The 18,230-nt window shown below is 43.5% G+C and overlaps 1 protein-coding gene across 1 annotated transcript in view; it reads right to left on the bottom strand.

Moving 5' to 3' along the window:
• UNC93B1 (unc-93 homolog B1, TLR signaling regulator) overlaps positions 1 to 15,095 on the bottom strand; it is a 74,583-nt gene extending 59,488 nt beyond the window's left edge. The window contains exons 1-2 of the mRNA XM_033920185.1: positions 14,997 to 15,095; positions 8,144 to 8,273 (exon numbers count right to left, since the gene is read on the bottom strand). Of these exons, the coding sequence (XP_033776076.1) occupies positions 8,144 to 8,160 (17 nt within the window). The 5' untranslated portion in view covers positions 8,161 to 8,273; positions 14,997 to 15,095. The remainder of the gene's footprint in view (positions 1 to 8,143; positions 8,274 to 14,996) is intronic.
• Between the last annotated feature and the right edge of the window lie 3,135 nt (positions 15,096 to 18,230).

The following is an 18,230-nucleotide window of genomic DNA, read 5'->3' as shown; positions in this document are numbered from 1 at the left end:
ATTTGAATGACATTTAACAAAGCATGCAAAACAGTACAATGCAGTAAAATGCAAATATTTCATAATGTATCACAACCAGACTATCAACAAAGATCATATTTATGTCATGTATGTAAATGCATGATAACCTTCCAGGAAAAATAATACATCTTTTAGGACTTGGATGAAATTAGATCAGTATCTTAAAGGCCATGAGAAGTTTGTTATTTTTTTAAAACTATTTATCAATTATAAACATAACAATACTGGTCCCGGATGCTGCCTTGCGGCATTTTTTTTTTTTTTAACAAGGGTTTAATTGGCACAACCAATTATTATGCCACTTAAACCCAATTCAATTAGGCAGTGGTAGGGTGGCTACTGCCACCTAACTTGCAGTGGCCCTTGTAGAATCTGAAAAGCAAGAAAAACAGTGGGACTGGACAAAAAGCTTTTTATCCAGTCCCACTGTTTTTTCTTGCTTGCATTTTGTTGTGGGTCTCTCCTCTGGTGGACGTCTTGGTGGTATCTGGGCTGATTTTTTTTGGTAGAATCTGGCCCCATATGTATAAGGTTTTGTATACAAGGGGGTGCTGCAAGTCCTTGGCATTTGTAAAAGCAAGTTACAGGATTAAAATAATTAATTTACATATTCACTACTGAGCCACACACTCAATCTCAATAGTTTTCCTTTGATTTTGTTTACTTGTAGTATGTAAATGCCTTCTCTCTTACTGTGAGGTAGTTGGTTTTGTTATCTGTATTTATCTTTGATTTTTTTTTTGCCCCGCAATTCCATTTCTGGTTTCTTTTTTCTTAGTTACATACATTTCTGTTTAAACAATTTTTATTGTTGACGGCACACAAATGTACAATAAACATTACCACAGCGCAACCGTTGCCATCAAATTTTTGGCATTGTGTAAAACAAGCAAGCAAATACAACCCTCCCCCATCCAACTGAACCCAAATAGACCAGGCAATCATTACCGGAAAAACAGAAAATAAAGGGGGGGGGGAAGGAAAAAGGAGGGAGAAAGTCCTCCAATGAGCTGAATCATAACAAAAGCATCTGCACGAACAATTCAGGCGCTAGTTTAAATGTCCCATCCACGAACCAGTGGCCATTTTGCTCAAAGAGTATTAATGTTAGCTTGTGATTAAAACGAAAATGCATTTTTCATCGTTTCCTCCAGAATCCCACAACAGAAAACGTTCCCCAAAATGTTACTTTGAACTGATCTGGAATTTGGATTTCTTGCACTGACCGCGGATTTCCCATCGATACATTTGCTCATTTTTTCCTCGATAGTTCGCTGCATCGACATGTATGAAGGCAATAACTGAACCGCTTCTAAACTTGAGGCCGCTGTTGTTCCGAGACTAATCTGTACCAAATTAAGTGCTCAATCAAAATTTTAATATAAGATATAAGGGTCTGAATGAAGAAAAAAAAACCACCAACCCTAAGAAACGGTGAAGAATAGAACAGAAAGAGGGAGGCTACTCAATGTTTCACAAGAACTGTAAAACGTTTCCTACAGATGTTAGTTTAGATGGCAAAAGAATTATTCAGAGATGATTTGCAAAATATGGTTGTCGATGAACTCTGTATTGTGCTGGCAATCGCCAAAAAGTTTTAAGACTGGCAATATAAAATTTTTAAATAAAGAGAATATAGTTTGTGGAATCCACTCGCAGGTCTAGCAAACCTGGCTGGGACCAGCGATGGTCAACTAAGAAAGGGCTTCTTTTACAAAGCCGTGCGATTCCCTATGAATGTTGGCGCGATTAACGCGGCTTTCTAAAAAGAGGGGGGGGGGGGGAGGGAACGATGAAAGTCCAGGATACTGAAAGAGGAAACACATGTCAAAGAAACCATTTATATGTACCAGTGCAATGATCACAGTCTGGTCTGCCTAACTTTACTAACTACTTAACTAACTAATCTATGAATCTAATTAACTTTAAGTAACTTAACTACTTAACTGATCTAACACTTAACTAATGAATCTAATTAACTTTACCAACTACTTAACTAACTTAACGAAATGCATGCATGTGCGTGCGTGCCGCGAGAACCACAAGTCCCGTGAGAACTGGCGGCAGTGTTTCAGTGAGTGGCGCAGGGCAGAGCAGGAGTTCCAAAAAAACTCGTTCCTGCGCGTGCCGGCCCAGGTGCGCTACTTGCTTCTGACCGCTGACATCGGCAGGAAGGGGCTCGGTGCAGGATACACCGCTGGACCACCAGGGAAAAGGTACGCGGGGAGGGGTAAAAAAATAGTACTGTATTAACAAAAGCCAACTTACGTCTGGATCAACTTACGACCTGTGACTGTGGAAGAGGATCCACATGTCAAAGAAACCATTTATATGTACTGAGTGTAATAACATATATATTTACACACACACAGTGACTATGGAAGAGGATCCACATGTCAAAGAAACCATTTATATGTACTGAGTGTAATAAAAGCTTTATTCATCTATCATATCTAAAATGGCAGCAGAGGATCACATGAGAGACAAACCACATCCATGTCCTCTATATGGAATTCCTAATGGTTATTGCAGCAGACTGCGACCCTGGGGAATTTAAGTCCCACTGTAGCTTCTTATGATTCTGGGCAAGTCACTTAAATCCTCCATTGCCCCAGGTACAAAAACTTAAGATTGTGAACCCACCAGGGACAGAGAAAAGTACCTGTACATAGTGTGTACAGCACTGCGTCCATCCAGCAGCATTACAGAAATGATTAGTAGTAGTTTCAAAGTCCTTAAGTATAATGAGGGGCCACTGAAAAGTTCTCAGCCCAACCAAGAAGAGAATAATGTGGAGCCATGAAACTTAAGTTATTCCGCATTTTTGACACTTCATTTTAGTGAAACAAATGTATCTAGTAAATGGGGACAAAGGATAGGGAAACCAAGCCATTGTGACATCACCAATGAGGCTGGCTCTTAGACATTGGTGTAAATGAGGCATTATGACATCACAATACGAGGGGCTGCTGAAATAAGTGTCCTGAGAACCCTTGAAAAAGCCACGTTTAGTGGCGAAACGGGTCCCCGTCGGTCTTGTCAGTACTCTGCACACTTTAAAATAAGTAAAAATTTCTTTGCTGTTTATAAAAAAAAACTCAAAAAAGAAGAAGTAAAAAAATAATGAATTTATGACAGTAGAAATTGACAACACAAATAAGGAGGTAAAGGTAATTTGGTCAGTGATAAAAATACCTTGTTGGGATTAAAATATCCTTATCCAAGCAGGTTTCTGAGACCATTTCTCTCCACTATCTCATTGAGTACCTTTATTAGTGGGATTTATTTCGCATTTGAGGATTGTTTTCAAGAAATCCCACGTACCATTTTCCTGGTTTCACTCAGTGGTTCGCTGCTGAAAAGTTCCCAGCCCAACCAAGAAGAGAATGATGTGGAGCCATGAAACTTACAAGTTATTCCACACTTTTCTTGACACTTCATTTCAGTGAGGCAAATGCATCTAGCAAATGGGCACAAGTATAGGGAATCCAGGCCATTGTGACATCACCGATGAGATTGGCTCTTCGGCACTGGTGGAATGAGGCATTATGACATCACAATAGGAGGGGCCGCTGAAAAGGTCTCAGCCCAACCAAGAGAATGATGTGGAGCCATGAAACTTGCAAGTTATTCTACACTTTTCTTGATACTTTTTGTTTCAATGATATGAAATGAAACGAAATGAAACAAAGGGCTCCTTTCACTAAGGTGCGCTAGTGGTTTTAGCGCACGCACAAAATTACCGCGCGCTAGCAAAATTATTACCACCTGCTTAAAAGGAGGCGGCAGCGGCTCACGCGCGGGGCAATTTAGAACGCGCTATTCTGCGCGTTAAAGCCCTAGCGCACCTTTGTAAAAGGAGCCCAAAGTGTCAAGAAAAGTGTGGAATAACTTGTAAGTTTCACAATGTCACATCATTCTCGTCTTGGTTGGGCTGAGAAATTTTCAGCAGCCCCTCATGATACCTTTCCATAGTACTAAACTACTGATAACATTTACCTGCTTTTACACCTGTAATTCTCTCCCAGAATTTGAAGGTAAGATGAGAGAGGAAACTAGTTAGTGATCTAATCTAATCTTAGATTTATATACCGCATCATCCCTAAAGATATAGGGCTCGACTTGGTTTACAATAAAAATATGTTTACAATAATAAAAATGTTTACAAAGATGTGTTGATTTTAAGATAGATCATTAGAAATTACATTCTAAAAAAAAACGTTGAAACATCGTAGTTTTTAAAATTTTACAAAAAAAACTTGAAAAGAAATACATGATCATATATATCTGAACGGGAAGGTCATTCCATAGTGCAGTCAATAGGAAGGACAATGGAGGAGTACTTTTGCTGGCTGATCGAGAACCTTTGACCGAAGGACAATGGAGGAGTACTTTTGCTGGCTGATCGAGAACTTTTAACCGAAGGACAATGATGGAGCACTTTTGCTGGCTGATCGAGAACCTTTGACCGAAGGACAATGGAGGAGTACTTTTGCTGGCTGATCGAGAACCTTTGACCGAAGGACAATGATGGAGTACTTTTGCTGGCTGATCGAGAACCTTTGACCGAAGGACAATGGAGGAGTACTTTTGCTGGCTGATCGAGAACCTTTGACCGAAGGACAATGGAGGAGTACTTTTGCTGGCTGATCGAGAACCTTTGACCGAAGGACAATGGAGGAGTACTTTTGCTGGCTGATCGAGAACCTTTGACCGAAGGACAAGATAACTTATGTACATGACTAGTTTTACAACCCAAAATGATATGCGCTTGTTTAGTACATGAGACCACAGAATCCCATTTCCATGCATGCTCCTTCTCTTCCATGACAAGCAATGATGGGCTTTTTAAACCTTCCAAGAATATGGAGCAAAGTTCTCTCTCTCTTTTTTTTTTTTACCTCCACCTCAAAATCTGTAGGTTTCAACAATATAAACATCCATATCTTGCTGTGAATATTCACACCGTAACAAGTCCAGGCGTTGGCAGCTGCCGACGTAACACCAACTTCCCAGTTTCTGCAAGAGGAAGAGGGAGAACAGCTCGGCAGTGAATTTCAGTGGCTGGGAAGGGCTTCAGCATCCCCACCCGCAAAAGTATTTTTTAATATGCTGGGGAGAGGGAATGCATTGCCCCCCCTCAAAACTGGAGAGTTAGCTATGCCCCTGCTTAAAAAACAAACAGTCACATAACTATTTAATATAAAATAGAAACAAAATGATTTAGGTCATTCTTTCTTAATGCTAACATTATATTTGAAGTTTGTATTTTAACCTCTTTTTTCAGAAATATCAAAGGTAAAAAAAAAAAAAGCGAGTATTGCCAATGGATCAGTCCTATCTGATAAAGGACGATTCTCTCAGGTGCTAAATGATCTGGCATTCTTCTGGCTGAATTCTCCGAATATCAGATGCTCTGGAGAAAGAATAAGCACAAATTGGACACATTAAACAATGTCATGAGTCATAACATTAGTATTTGCACATTTCGTCACCACCCACAAATCGCAATTGTACCAATAAATACAACAAATAATTTTGTGGCTCGATCAGTTTGGCCGCAGCTTTATTTCCATCCCCCAAACATTTCCAAATGTTGAACAAGTCCATCAAATTTCGACAAACCCCCATAACATTTTCACCACCAGAGGGAGCTATTCGGTGCCAAAACTAGCTCCCCATTAACATGCATCTTTCAACAACCCCCAAAAACATGGCCTATGGCAACGCCAGGCCATGCTTCCCTCACAGTGGAGCTGCCTATGAGGCTCACATTTCATCCCTCATCCCAATCCCATAAAATTCTCATTAAATCAATATAAACACACCCAGGGAGGGAAAATTTCCCAAACTCAATCCTACCCTACCCTTTAAAAACCACCAAAATTCCAACCAATCCCTAAACAGCTTCCCTCAAAACATTGCTGCCTTACCTCCACCACTCACAAACCCCCTTACAAAACCCCACCTCATCATACACCTTATAATTTTCATTCCTCACTTCTCCTACCTAGCTCCATACTTCCCTACCATTAGTGACCGGCTTAGCTAATGTTAATTTCCACCAGTTAATTCTGGTGTTAGCATTATTCACTTAGGCCCCCTTTTACAAAGCTGCGCTTGCAAGTGCCCCGCAGCAAATGTCAACATCTATTCAGTCCCTATGGGCGTCAGAGCGTTTACCGCATTGGCCCACGCTATCGGGCTTTGTAAAAGAGGCCCCTAAGCAGCAGCACTGAAACGCATTCAGGACGACAAGTTTGCAAAATTCAATCACCAGATCAGTTATCAAATTTCTGTTCCATTTGAGACTAAATATAAAAAAAAAAAAAAAAAAACAACTGAAGTACAAAACACTTACTCCTTAAAAATACAATATAGAAAATGTAAATTCACAAATGATAAGTACCCAAGATCAATTCTTCAATAAAGAAAATCCTTTTTGCTCTTTTTCTTTGCATATCAGATCAGAAAATGTGAAAAAATAGTGTGAAAAATGTAAAGGGTGCACGTTCTCAAAACAAGATTATGGCCTAGATTCACTAAATTTACCGATCCTCTAACGACGGTCGCAAAGACAGTTTTACGATTGTTCCCTGACCCGATTTACTAAACTGCTGTCCGATTAATCTCCTCTCCGATCCACCCATGCAAATTAGTAAAACCCCATGTAAAATAGCCAAGTGATCGATTCACTAACAATTGCTTGGCTATTTTGAATCGGGTTTTACTATCCTAAAACCCGACTGCTGCAGACCCGTCGGTAACTGTGTTACCGACAGGTCTGCCAGTTTTTTGACAGGTCTGCCTGTCTTTTATATTCATTTTTCCCCCCATGGCACAGATATTTTACATGTGCTACACACAAATATCTATCCCATTAAAAAAAAAACTGAATTAAAAAAAAAAAAAGACAAGCAAAGACCTGTCAAAAAAACACTCCCCCCTGACAAACGTGCCTCCCCCTCCCCCCTACAAATGGCAGGAGGGATGCCCGGTCCCTCCTCCTTTGCCCAAACACCCTCCACCCGCCGAACACTCAACCCACACTTAAAAATATGGCAGGAGCGAAGCCATATTTTCACGGAGCGACTGAGTCGGGGAGTTAGCATGCAAATGATTTCCACCCCCGTGCAACAATCATTTGCATGCAAAAAAGATAAGTGAATCAATCGCTGTTTCAAAATCGGGCAGAGAATCGGCCAACAGTGAATCTGGGCGTATGAGATGTATAGATAGGTTTAATTATAATTTGCTTGTATGCTGCCCTGAACAAGGTTTGTCCTGGTAAGAGTGTTAGAAACACATTTTTACATCAAATTAAGCTAGGCTGTAGAATAAAAAAAAATAATTACTTACGTAAACAAGACTTTCACACGTAAAACTGAATTGCAGCCAGCCTGACAGTCTTGAAGGTTAGTAAACACTATCCTGCTTCAGGGGAATTTTCAACCAGTCTTAAAAACAGAACGGCCTAATACTAGCATTGATACCTAGCTAATTCTTCACATGCCAAAAAAAGGGGGTGTTTCAGGGCTGCTAACACCATTTTGAATTTTAATTGCTTCAGCCATGTTTTCACCTTGGGACTCTTGCAGGTAAGGACAACGAAAGAGTATGGAAGGGGTTTCTTTTGCATTTTGGGTGGCAGAGGAATGGGATGAATTTCACACTTTTTTTTAGGAAGGATGAGAGGAGACCACGGGGAGAGAGAGGTGGTCATTTTGGAAAGGGGATTTAATTGGTTTTCTATCCCATTCTCCCCAAATAGTTCAGAACGGATTACAGGTTAACATATATAACTAAGGTTCTTACCTTGCTAATTTTCTTTCTTGTACACAGGAATGGGAGTCTTGAACAGCGGGTAAAACCTTCATTAGCCACGAAGGCTGTAGAGAGCCCAGTTTTGTTTCCATGCTCCACCTCCCATCACTCTGGGATGAGCTCCGCCCCCTCAGTCAGTACCAAAGCTTCTAGCGAGTCCTGGAGTGCAAATATAAAAGAGAGGGGTACGGGGAAACTCCTCAAAACCACATAAGTCTAAATGCAAACATTAAGCAATGCTTTTAACCCTCTACTAACCGAAATAAGCAAGGTGGAAGCAAAAGAGGCCACCACCTACCTGTGTGCAATCTGCATCAATAGTTCTGTTGCTCTGTATTTAAAATGAGCTTCTTATGAGTGAATTCATCTTCATTCCGGACCCTACCAGGCAGGAGATAGAAATAAGACATCCGACTGATTTGGCACGTCTGAAACAGAAAGCAGGTGAGTATACATTGATGGAGGAGAAGGGTCGTTTCTCTATGGTAGAGGTCAGAATTCAGAGCTTTAAGCCCTTTAAAAAAGACACTACAAAATACCAGCATAAAGGCTCACTGGCATGCCACAATTTTGGTATGCCCTTATAGCAGATGAATGCCTGGTGTAAGCTGACATTCCTAAATGCGGCATGCAATGCATACAACTGATGGTATTCTATCATTTGTGCACACTGTATGTTGTCATGCCCACCAGGCTCCACCCACATGTACACCCCCATTACAGCTGCGCACTAGCCAAATTTGGAGCACAATTTTAAGACAGTACCTAGCATTTAAACATGTAAATTATTGGCATAAATTCTAGTATTCTATAACCTACAGGAACTCCCCACAGCCATTTCCTAATGGCTATCTGCACGGGGCAGGAGCGTAGGAAGATCGCTCCTGCCCCGAAAACCAGCTAGACCACCAGGTAAGGCTGGGATTCCGGAGGGGAAGACAAAAATATGGGGGGGGGGGCGGTTTCCTCCTCACCCCCCCCAAAATAAAATCACGATTATGTGAAATCGCGAGTAGGGAAACCGCGAATGGGGAGGGGGAAGTGTATTACTCATCTGGGATGCTCCCTTCACCCTGGCACACATTCGCTCCCTCCACCCCGCAGCAATGATCACAACAAACGCGACACCACAACCACAGCACAACAAACCTGCTCGCCGGAACCAACACAATCCAGTTCCCCAGGTGAATAAAAAAATACATAGCTATAAATTAAACTTTGGTTACATTAAGGGTGGTCATGACCATGTCCAAGCTATACCCTATGGCTCAGGAATGTCAGCAGTTGTTTACACAATCCAAGTGGACTCCCTAGAAGCCCAGGAGATGAAATGCAACTCTCTGCCAAGTGAGGGAGATGTAATACTGAAGGATGCGGATGAACAGGATCGCAGAGTAGACATGATGCATAGCCTAAAGCAGTGGCCTTCTTTGTGGCACATACCAATTTCCGTCGGTCTCCTTCAGAGGATGTCGGTCCGTTCCCTTCGTTCGTAAAAGGGGTGGATTATATAGTTGAGGTTATGAGCAAAGTCTCTGCTTATTCTATCTGGATCAGGCAACGGGCAGGAGACTCGGCCTTTAAAGGCACATTCAATAAACTGTCCTTTAAAGGGTAAATATTATTTGGAAAGGGGCTGGATGCCCTTATGGCTAGCGTGGCAGATTGTCGCACAAAATATTTACCAGACAGTAGGCCAAGGGCTCCTAGAGGGGTTTCTGTGACTCCATCCACTGAATCCCGTTTGAGGAATCAACCCAGTGCTTTTAGGAACCATTGCTCTACCCAGTAGTTTGCTTCCAGTACCACGGTTATACTTCGTTTTGTCCCCGTTGCAATTTGCCCGATTGCATGGCTACATTACTGTAAATCAAAAGCTTCACCGTTGGTGCTTAGCATTGATCACTTGAAAAGAAGAGACAGAGGGGACATGATCGAGACATTCAAGATATTGCAGGGAATAGACTTAGTAGAGAAAGAGAGATTCTTCACCCTGTCCAAGGTGGAGAGAACGAGAGGGCACTCGCTAAAGTTAAAAGGGGACAGATTTCGTACAAACGTAAGGAAGTTCTTCTTCACCCAGAGAGTGGTAGAAATCTGGAACACTCTTCCAGAGGCTGCTATAGGGGAAAGCACCCTTCAGGGATTCAAGAACAGGTTAGATAAGTTCCTGCGAACCAGAACGTACGCAGGTAAGGCTAGACTCAAATAGGGCACTGGTCTTTGACCTAAGGACCGTCGTGTGAGCGGACTGCTGGGCGCAATGGACCACTGGTCTGACCCAGCAGCAGCAAATCATATGTTCTTACTAGCAGGGAAAGGGTCACAGGTAGACAAATGGACAGACAGAACCAGGGCATGAGGCATTCTCAGAGGTTTCTTGAGAAAGGACAGCAAAACAAGGATCAATGAATTTGGTCCCAGAATATTTTTTGTAAGTATGATAATACACTAAATATTTACTAGAGTCTGAAGACACTACATTGTTTGGTCTCACGCTCTCAAAATGCGTACCGATTCATATGACCTGTGCATAATCCTTTTAACTTAATAAAAAGGTGAATTTAAGAATCACCTTTCATACAAATTTCACACCAAGCATCATTCGACCCTCCCTGGTTACAGCTACTCGCCTGCTTCTGCCTCTTGGCAGGCAGCCAGTCAGCGGCAAGCATCCGAGCACCAGAGGCCAAGACGAGAGAGAAAGCGCTTCGTCCATCACATGCTCGAATCTCCCAGTCCTGGACAGACCCACACGCCGCATTTTCAGAGAAGGTAATGTGGTTTGCTGGGAAAATCTTTTAAAAAAAGAGACTAGAAGGGGGTAAAGTCACCCCCCTCACTAGCCCTGCTTAGTCTGTTATCATGAACAATTCCAGGAGGAACGGCTGCCTGCGTTCTCAACGTGGGTGCTGCATTAGTGGCAGACAGCCGAGTGGTAGGCGTGGAGCTTAATCCAGATAATTCCTAGGGTGGAGTTGATGAGTTAATACCCGTATAAAGAGAGGGATCTGGGAGAAAATAGAACCGTAAGCTCTACCTGTCAAAAAGAAGTCCGATATCAAAGAGGTAAACGCAGTCATGACCCCATCTGCTGAAGGATCGCATGTCAGATGTTCCTCTCCGTTTGGGTCATGGCACGGTGCCGATGAGACGCAGTGCCCTCGCTATCGCAGTTCTCCACGGCCGACAGCATGACGCTTCCGTTTCACCTCATCGACTGTGTCCCCCCTCTTCCGTCGGGCATAGCATCCCCAACCAGTTCCACATAACCTGACTCAAATAAGCCAGTCCTGGTTTTGCAGCCCGACATCTATTGATGTGCAATTCTCATCTAACGGCCTTCAACCAAGGTGGTTCTCAGCTTTCCAGGCGACATGGAATCGCTTAGTAACCACAGCTGCACGAGCCACTGGGAAATATTCCTCGGCCCCAGTGGCGTTTCCCCGATTTCTGCTGCCAAAGGTTCCATTGTAGGCCCAGATGTACGTGGATTGAAGACAAAGTTTTATTTTATTTTTCTTTCCAGCTTATGATTTATCTTTAATCTTATCTATTGTTTTGCCTTTTGTCTTTGTTTTGTTCTATTTCTATCATTTAAATTTCTCCAGAATTCTACTGTTCAACGGCTCCCCCTTCTGCTTCTATTCCTTTCTCTCCTCTCTTCTACCTTCCAAAGTATTTAGATCAATGCTGTCTTGTTAAAATGTTTATTTTATTTTTATTTTTCCTCTAACTCTACTTTTCACTTCTCTATTACCCTCCAGGTACTTTAGTTAGATTGTGAGCCTTCGGGACAGTAAGGGAATTTTTCAAGTACCTTTCTTATTTCTAATCTTAATGTATATTTTCTGTAAACCGCTTAGAACCTAACGGATGTAGCGGTATATAAGAAATAAATTACATTACATTACATTATGGCATAGATTGGGCTGCTGAGCTTTGACTGTCAGGACCAATTTTCAGTCCAGCCTATTACTCCTCAAGCTGCCGCAATATCAGATAAGCCGTACTTTTAGTGGGACCACACTGGAATCGTTTAGCTTGGCTCATATTTGGAGCTCTTCTGGGCCACCTCATAGGAGCGAAAGAACTCTCTGAATGCTTGAAAATGATGTGACAACAAAATACTTTCCGACTCAAAATTTCACTTTTCTCTTTTTTTTAGCTTGTCATAGAAATTACAGAAATCCAATTTTCAAATGCCACAAGCAGGTCTGGTTTGCAGAATTACACAAATATGTGGATTGACCACTACACGGAAATAAAATGTCGAAAGTGTTAATTTGCATACACCCCCCACTGAAATTCAGGACTAGCCACAGCCTTTTAGGACCAGTTTTAATAATAATAATAGCTTTATTTATATCCCGTCATACCTGTTCAGTTCAAGATGGTATACAGTAATGGAGAAGTACAAAATGGATATTGTGGGAACAGGTGTCGGTACACATCAAGGGCGTAGGGAGTGGAGGGTTTTGGGAGATTACCTCATAGGTTTAAAGTGGGTATGGGTGGGTGGAGGGGTGGTTAGTCTGAGTGAGGTGTTTGGAAGTTCAGGCAAACGTGTCAAATAAGTGGGTTTTCAGGGGTTTTCTGAGAGATTGGTACGATGGAGAGTTCATGAGAAGGTCGCTTAGGGCAGTGTTCTTCAACCACCGGTCTGTGGACCAGTGCCGGTCCACAGAAATTTCCTGCAGGTCCACAGGGCCAGCACGTGCATCAGGCCCAAAACAGTGTTCTTCAACTGCCGGTCCACAGTGCAATCTTCGAGCCAGCTCCCTCTTCCTAACTGATTCAGTGCACAAAGCCATGGGCAGTGGCTCCTAAGGGCATCCTGCGCCTGAACCGGAAGCCTTCTCTCTGACGTTGCAACGTCAGAGGGAAGGCTTCCAGATGAGGCACAGGACGTGCAAGGTGCAATTAGTACTATTATGGGGGCGGGGTCCGGGGGGGAGATTGGGTAGAGATGGGCGGTGTCTTGCCCACAACTTAGCCCCGTGTTCTTCAACCACCGGTCCATGGACCGATGCCGGTCCACAGAATAATTTTTTTTATTTCTGCCGGTCCATAGGTGTAAAAAAGTTGAAAAACACTGGCTTAGGGTGTTCCAGACACCTCTTTTGGCCAAAACTTAAGGGTCCTTAATTAAGGCATGCTGATTTAGCGTGTGCTAAATGCTAAGGCATCCATTATATTCTATGCGCGCGCTAAATCAGTTAGCATAAAAGGACCCCTTAGCGAGGGTAAGACACTGCTTTAGTAATCTCTTCCCAGACAAGGATAAAATAACAGTTTTACAATATTTTCTCGCTGGCGCTCATTATTCTTCACTTTTCTGGTACCATCACACTGCTGTTTACCTTCCTTCATTATATCTATCTGTCTTCCCTTTTCAACACGGCCGAGTACATTTACATAAAATAAAAAATTTACCTTTTCCGGTGCTCAGCTGCTAGCATAGGCCCCCTTTTATGAAGCCGCGTTAGGGGTTTTTTTTTTAAATCACAAGTCACTGTGGTAAAAAGCTCCAAAACTTATAGGAATTCTATGAGCGTCAGATCTTTTACCGCAGCAGCCTGCGATTTTTTTAAAAAAAACTCTAACGCAGCTTCATAAAAGGGGGCTATAGTGACGAACAGAGAATACAGCCAGCTACTAGAAGTAATTTTAAACCCTAGTTTCAATTTTGAAAATGTATTTTTAGAAAGGTTTAATATTTCTTTGGAATAATTTTTTTTTTTTAAAGTCTGGTGAGGATCCTGTGGAGCCAGTGATAATTTAATCATTTAATTTTTTTAAATTATGGATTGCTTTTTTTTGTATTATTGGGCGTTTTCTGCTTTACTTTTTAAAAATGGCATTCCTTTCTTTTTAAACAATTAATTTATTGTAAGCTGTAAATGACCTGTTGCATTAGCAGGGTATAAAGTATGCAATAAACAAACAGATAAAACAGATGAAGGACCAAAGGGCTAGGGGGGAAAAAAAAAAAAAAAAAAAAAAGCCTGATCTGTTGCTTCAAACATTGAACTTCGGAGTCAAGATAATGCCCGAGACTACGTTCAAATTCCTCCTGCTTTCATCTTCTTTGCCCTCTCTCTGTGCACAGCTTAGCCTAGGCCTAGGCGGGTGTCTACTTCCAACCCACGTGCCAACCTAGCACGTGCTGCAATTAGGGAACAGAGCGATCCAGTGCTGGTTTTCACCCGTGCAGCAACTCTTAAGTTTCTGCCACCGAATTTCCCAAATAGCTCAAAACTGCACGTTCACTCATGCAACAGGGTAAAGCCAAGCCTGGATCAGCGTTTAAGACTGTAAACTCGCTCAATCAGGGACTGTCTCCTTTGGGGCTCTGGTAGAAATAGTTTAGCACAAGTCCTGGAGGACCACCAGGCCAGTCGGGTTTTCAGGCTAGCCCTAATGAATATGCATGAGAGAGATTTGCATATAATGGAAGTGACAGGCATGCAAATCTGCTCCATGCATATTCATTAGGGCTAGCCTGAAAACCCGATTGGCCTAGTGGTCCTCCAGGACAGGGTTGGGTTAGCAGTAATAAAGCACCCTGGGACACTCTATAGCAGTGGTTCCCAACCCTGTCCTGGAGGACCACTAGGCCAGTCGGGTTTTCAGGTTAGCCCTAATGAATATGCATAAAAGAGATTTGCATATAATAGAGGTGACAGGCATGCAAATCTGCTCCATGCATATTCATTAGGGCTATCCTGAAAACCCGATTGGCCTGGTGGTCCTCCAGGACAGGGTTGGGAACCACTGCCCTATAGGGCATGGTAAAACCTTACACAGATTCTCCTAAAACACAATCACCAAATATCTAGGCCACAGACTCATGTGGCAGCCCTAACCCGAAGGATCCGGCTTTTACCTAGTCCCCCCCCGCCCCCATGCAAACGATCTCTATAAAACCACAAATGTTTCTCCCACCTGCAATACATCATTTACACCCGTTAAACCGGTCTAGTACCGACCAAAATCGCGGCCGATTCTCACTTACCCTGCGCCCTGGGTTATAATGAAACTTGAAATGTTTTGACTTTTTTTTTTTAAAACCAGAAAAAAAAGCTGCCCTTACGAGATGCTAACGGCAGAATCCACTGCAACCCGTTTAAAGAAATAAACTCTCATACCATTTTCTTTTTAGAACAGGTTGCAGGAACAAACTGCTCCGACCTTGCAAATGTATCCAGGGCTGGCTCGTTCCACGCGCTGCTCCAGCTCAGATGGCCTTAAAAGGGCAGGAGGCCGGGTCATTTTTGTTCCACGTGATGCACAGGCTGGGAGGGGGTTGGAAAGGACAGATGCTACATGGATGGGGTGCTGGGAAGGGAGAGAGAGAGATGCTTTTAGGGGGGGGGTAAGAGAAAATGAGAATGATTGGACTTTGGTGCATGGAGTGGGAGGGAAAGAGAGATGGTATACATGGGGAAAGGAAGAAAGAGGGAGAACTGTTGGACATGATAGAGGTGGAGAGGAGGAAGGGAGGAATGTTCCACTGGGAGGGAGGAGAGATGACTCAAAGAAGGGAGAGATGTTGGATTCTGGAAAAGGGGAAGGAAGGAGGGGAGAGAGATATGCCAGACTGCAGGAAGGAGAGAGATGCCAAACTGCAGGAAGGAGGAAAGAGAGGGAGAAAGATGTTAGAGCATGGGAAGAGGGAGAGAAGAAGAGAGATGCCGGACCATGGGAGAGGAGAGATATGCCAGACAATAGGAGGGGAGAAGGGGGAAGACAAAGATGTAAGACCATGAGAGAGGAAGGAGATGGTGCACAGGGATGGAGGGGAAGGGGAGAGAGAGGGAGAAGATGGTGCACAGCAATGGGTGTGTCAGGGAAGAGAGATAGAAGAAATGCTTTTTATGGATAGATGGGAAGGGAAGACATGGAAAACTAGATTTTGAGAAGAAAGCAGAAAAATGGAAGAAAGTTGAATGTTAAAAGTTAATGCCAAAGATGGATGTAGGGCAGAAAGGTCTAGATTCATTAACCTGATTTCCAGAGCCGATTCAGGGCCGATTCCAGCAGGCTCGGCAAATTCCCAAAACAATAATATTGAAATGTGGGCGATCGGAGGAACGCCCCTGTCCGACCGCATGGATCGCTAGTGTGCGATCCCGACGCATGCGCAGACCATCTGTAGATGGTAGACCCACTGCGCATGCGTCTAAGACCCGTATGTGCCGCAACTTTTTTTTTTCTTTTCTTCACTTTAGCCCACGAGCCCATGGTTTTAACTTGCTTAATCCCAAGGGTCTAAACCACGGGCTTGCTGTGCGGGGAAGGGCAGCGAGATTCGGGGCGGCAGGCAGGAGAGATTCAGGGCAGAGCAGGCGGGAGAGATTCAGGGCAGAGCAGGCAGGAGAGATTCGGGGCAGAGCATCAGGGCGCAGGCAGCAGAGAGCAGGGCAGCAATGGAGCTGAAGAGTCTGAAAGAACATTTGCGACTGGTCCCCAGCAGTCGCTCCTTGGGTTGATCAGCCAGCCCAGTCGGATCGCGAAATATGTTTTGTGAATTGCGTCCCTACCAACTTTGCATGCCGTTCCCCTCATTTGCATGTGCGGATCGGAATCGGATCAGCAGAGAGATAAGTGAATCGGGCCGGAGTAAAATCGGGTTGCAAACCAATCGGTACACGATCAGTTTGCTTAGTGAATCTAGCCCAAAGTGGAGAAAAACAGCAAATGGATACGAAGGCCCTGGAAACAGAGCACAGACAGAAGGAAGTGCAACCAGAAACTGGGAAAAGATGATAGAAAAATAAAATCACCAGACAACAAAGGTAGGGAATATGATTTTATTTTCAATTTAGTGATTGAAATGTGTCAGTTTTGAGAATTTATATCTGCTCTCTATATCTTGCAGTGTTCTGGAAGAAATGAATTGCTTTCTATTTCTCTGGTGTTATAATGCACGTAGAGTTTGGCATCTTAGGGTTTCATTTGTGTATATTAGTTCTTGTACCTCCCCTTTTGCAAAACCGTAGTGCGGTTTTAGCGCTGGCCGTGGCGGTAACCGCTCCCATGCTCATAGAATTCCTATGAGCGTCGGAACTGTTACCGCTAGGGCCAGCGCTAAAATCTGCACTACGGTTTTGTAAAAGGGGAGGGGGGTGGTAGTTTCTGGTCCTGTGTTTGCATAGGGGTTATCTGTGTTCTGCATGTGTGACCAAGGCCAGGTGTTCTGGTAGGAATGAATGTTGAGAAGCATACAGTGTAGTTTAATTTTGTGGTTAATCATTATGTGTTGTTAATAAGATTATATTATGTGTATGTATATGAGAAATGAATGGAAGCAATGGCATTACAATTAGTAAGAACATAAGAAGTTGCCTCCGCTGGGGCAGACCAGAGGTCCATCCTGCCCAGCGGTCCGCTCCCACGGCGGCCCATCAGGCCCACTGCCTGAACAGTGGTCTCTGACTAATTTTGTAATTTACCTCTAATCCTGTCCCTATAACCTTACCTCTACTCCAGGGGTGTCCAATGTCGGTCCTCGAGGGCCGCAGTCCAGTCGGGTTTTCAAGATTTCCCCAATGAATATTCATGAGATCTATTTGCATGCACTGCTTTCATTGTATGCTAATAGATCTCATGCATATTCATTGGGGAAATCCTGAAAACCCGACTGGATTGCGGCCCTCGAGGACCGACATTGGACACCCCTGCTCTACTCCTATCTGTACCCCTCAATCCCTTTGTCCTCCAGGTACCTGTCCAGACCTTCTTTGAAGCCCTGTAGCGTACTTCTGCCTATCACATCCTCCGGCAGCGCATTTCATGTATCCACCACCCTCTGGGTGAAAAAGAACTTCCTGGTGTTTGTTCTAAACCTTTTCCCTTTCAATTTCTCCGAGTGCCCCCTTGTACCTGTGGTTCCCCTTAGTTTGAAAAATCTGTCCCTATCCACTTTTTCTATGCCCTTCATGATCTTGAAGGTTTCTATCATGTCTCCCCTGAGTCGTCGCTTTTCCAAGGAGAAAAGCCCCAGCTTTTTCAGTCTGTCAGTATATGAGAGGTCCCCCATACCTTTTATTAGCTTAGTTGCTCTTCTCTGGACTCTCTCAAGTACCGCCATGTCTTTCTTGAGGTACGGCGACCAGTACTGGACACAGTACTCCAGGTGCGGGCGCACCATTGCACGATACAGTGGCAGGATGACTTCCTTCGTCCCGGTTGTGATACCTTTCTTAATGATACCCAACATTTTGTTCACTTTCCTTGAGGCTGTGGCGCACTGCGCCGACGCCTTCAATGTTGTGTCCACCATCACTCCCAGGTCTCTTTCAAGGTTGTTCACCCCTAGCGGTGATCCCCCCCATCTTGTAAGTGAACATTGGGTTCTTTTTCCCAATATGCATGATCTT

Source organism: Geotrypetes seraphini, chromosome 14, assembly GCF_902459505.1.
Source record: "Geotrypetes seraphini chromosome 14, aGeoSer1.1, whole genome shotgun sequence".
Classification (NCBI taxonomy): domain Eukaryota; kingdom Metazoa; phylum Chordata; class Amphibia; order Gymnophiona; family Dermophiidae; genus Geotrypetes; species Geotrypetes seraphini.
This window is presented reverse-complemented; position numbering and strand designations above follow the sequence as displayed.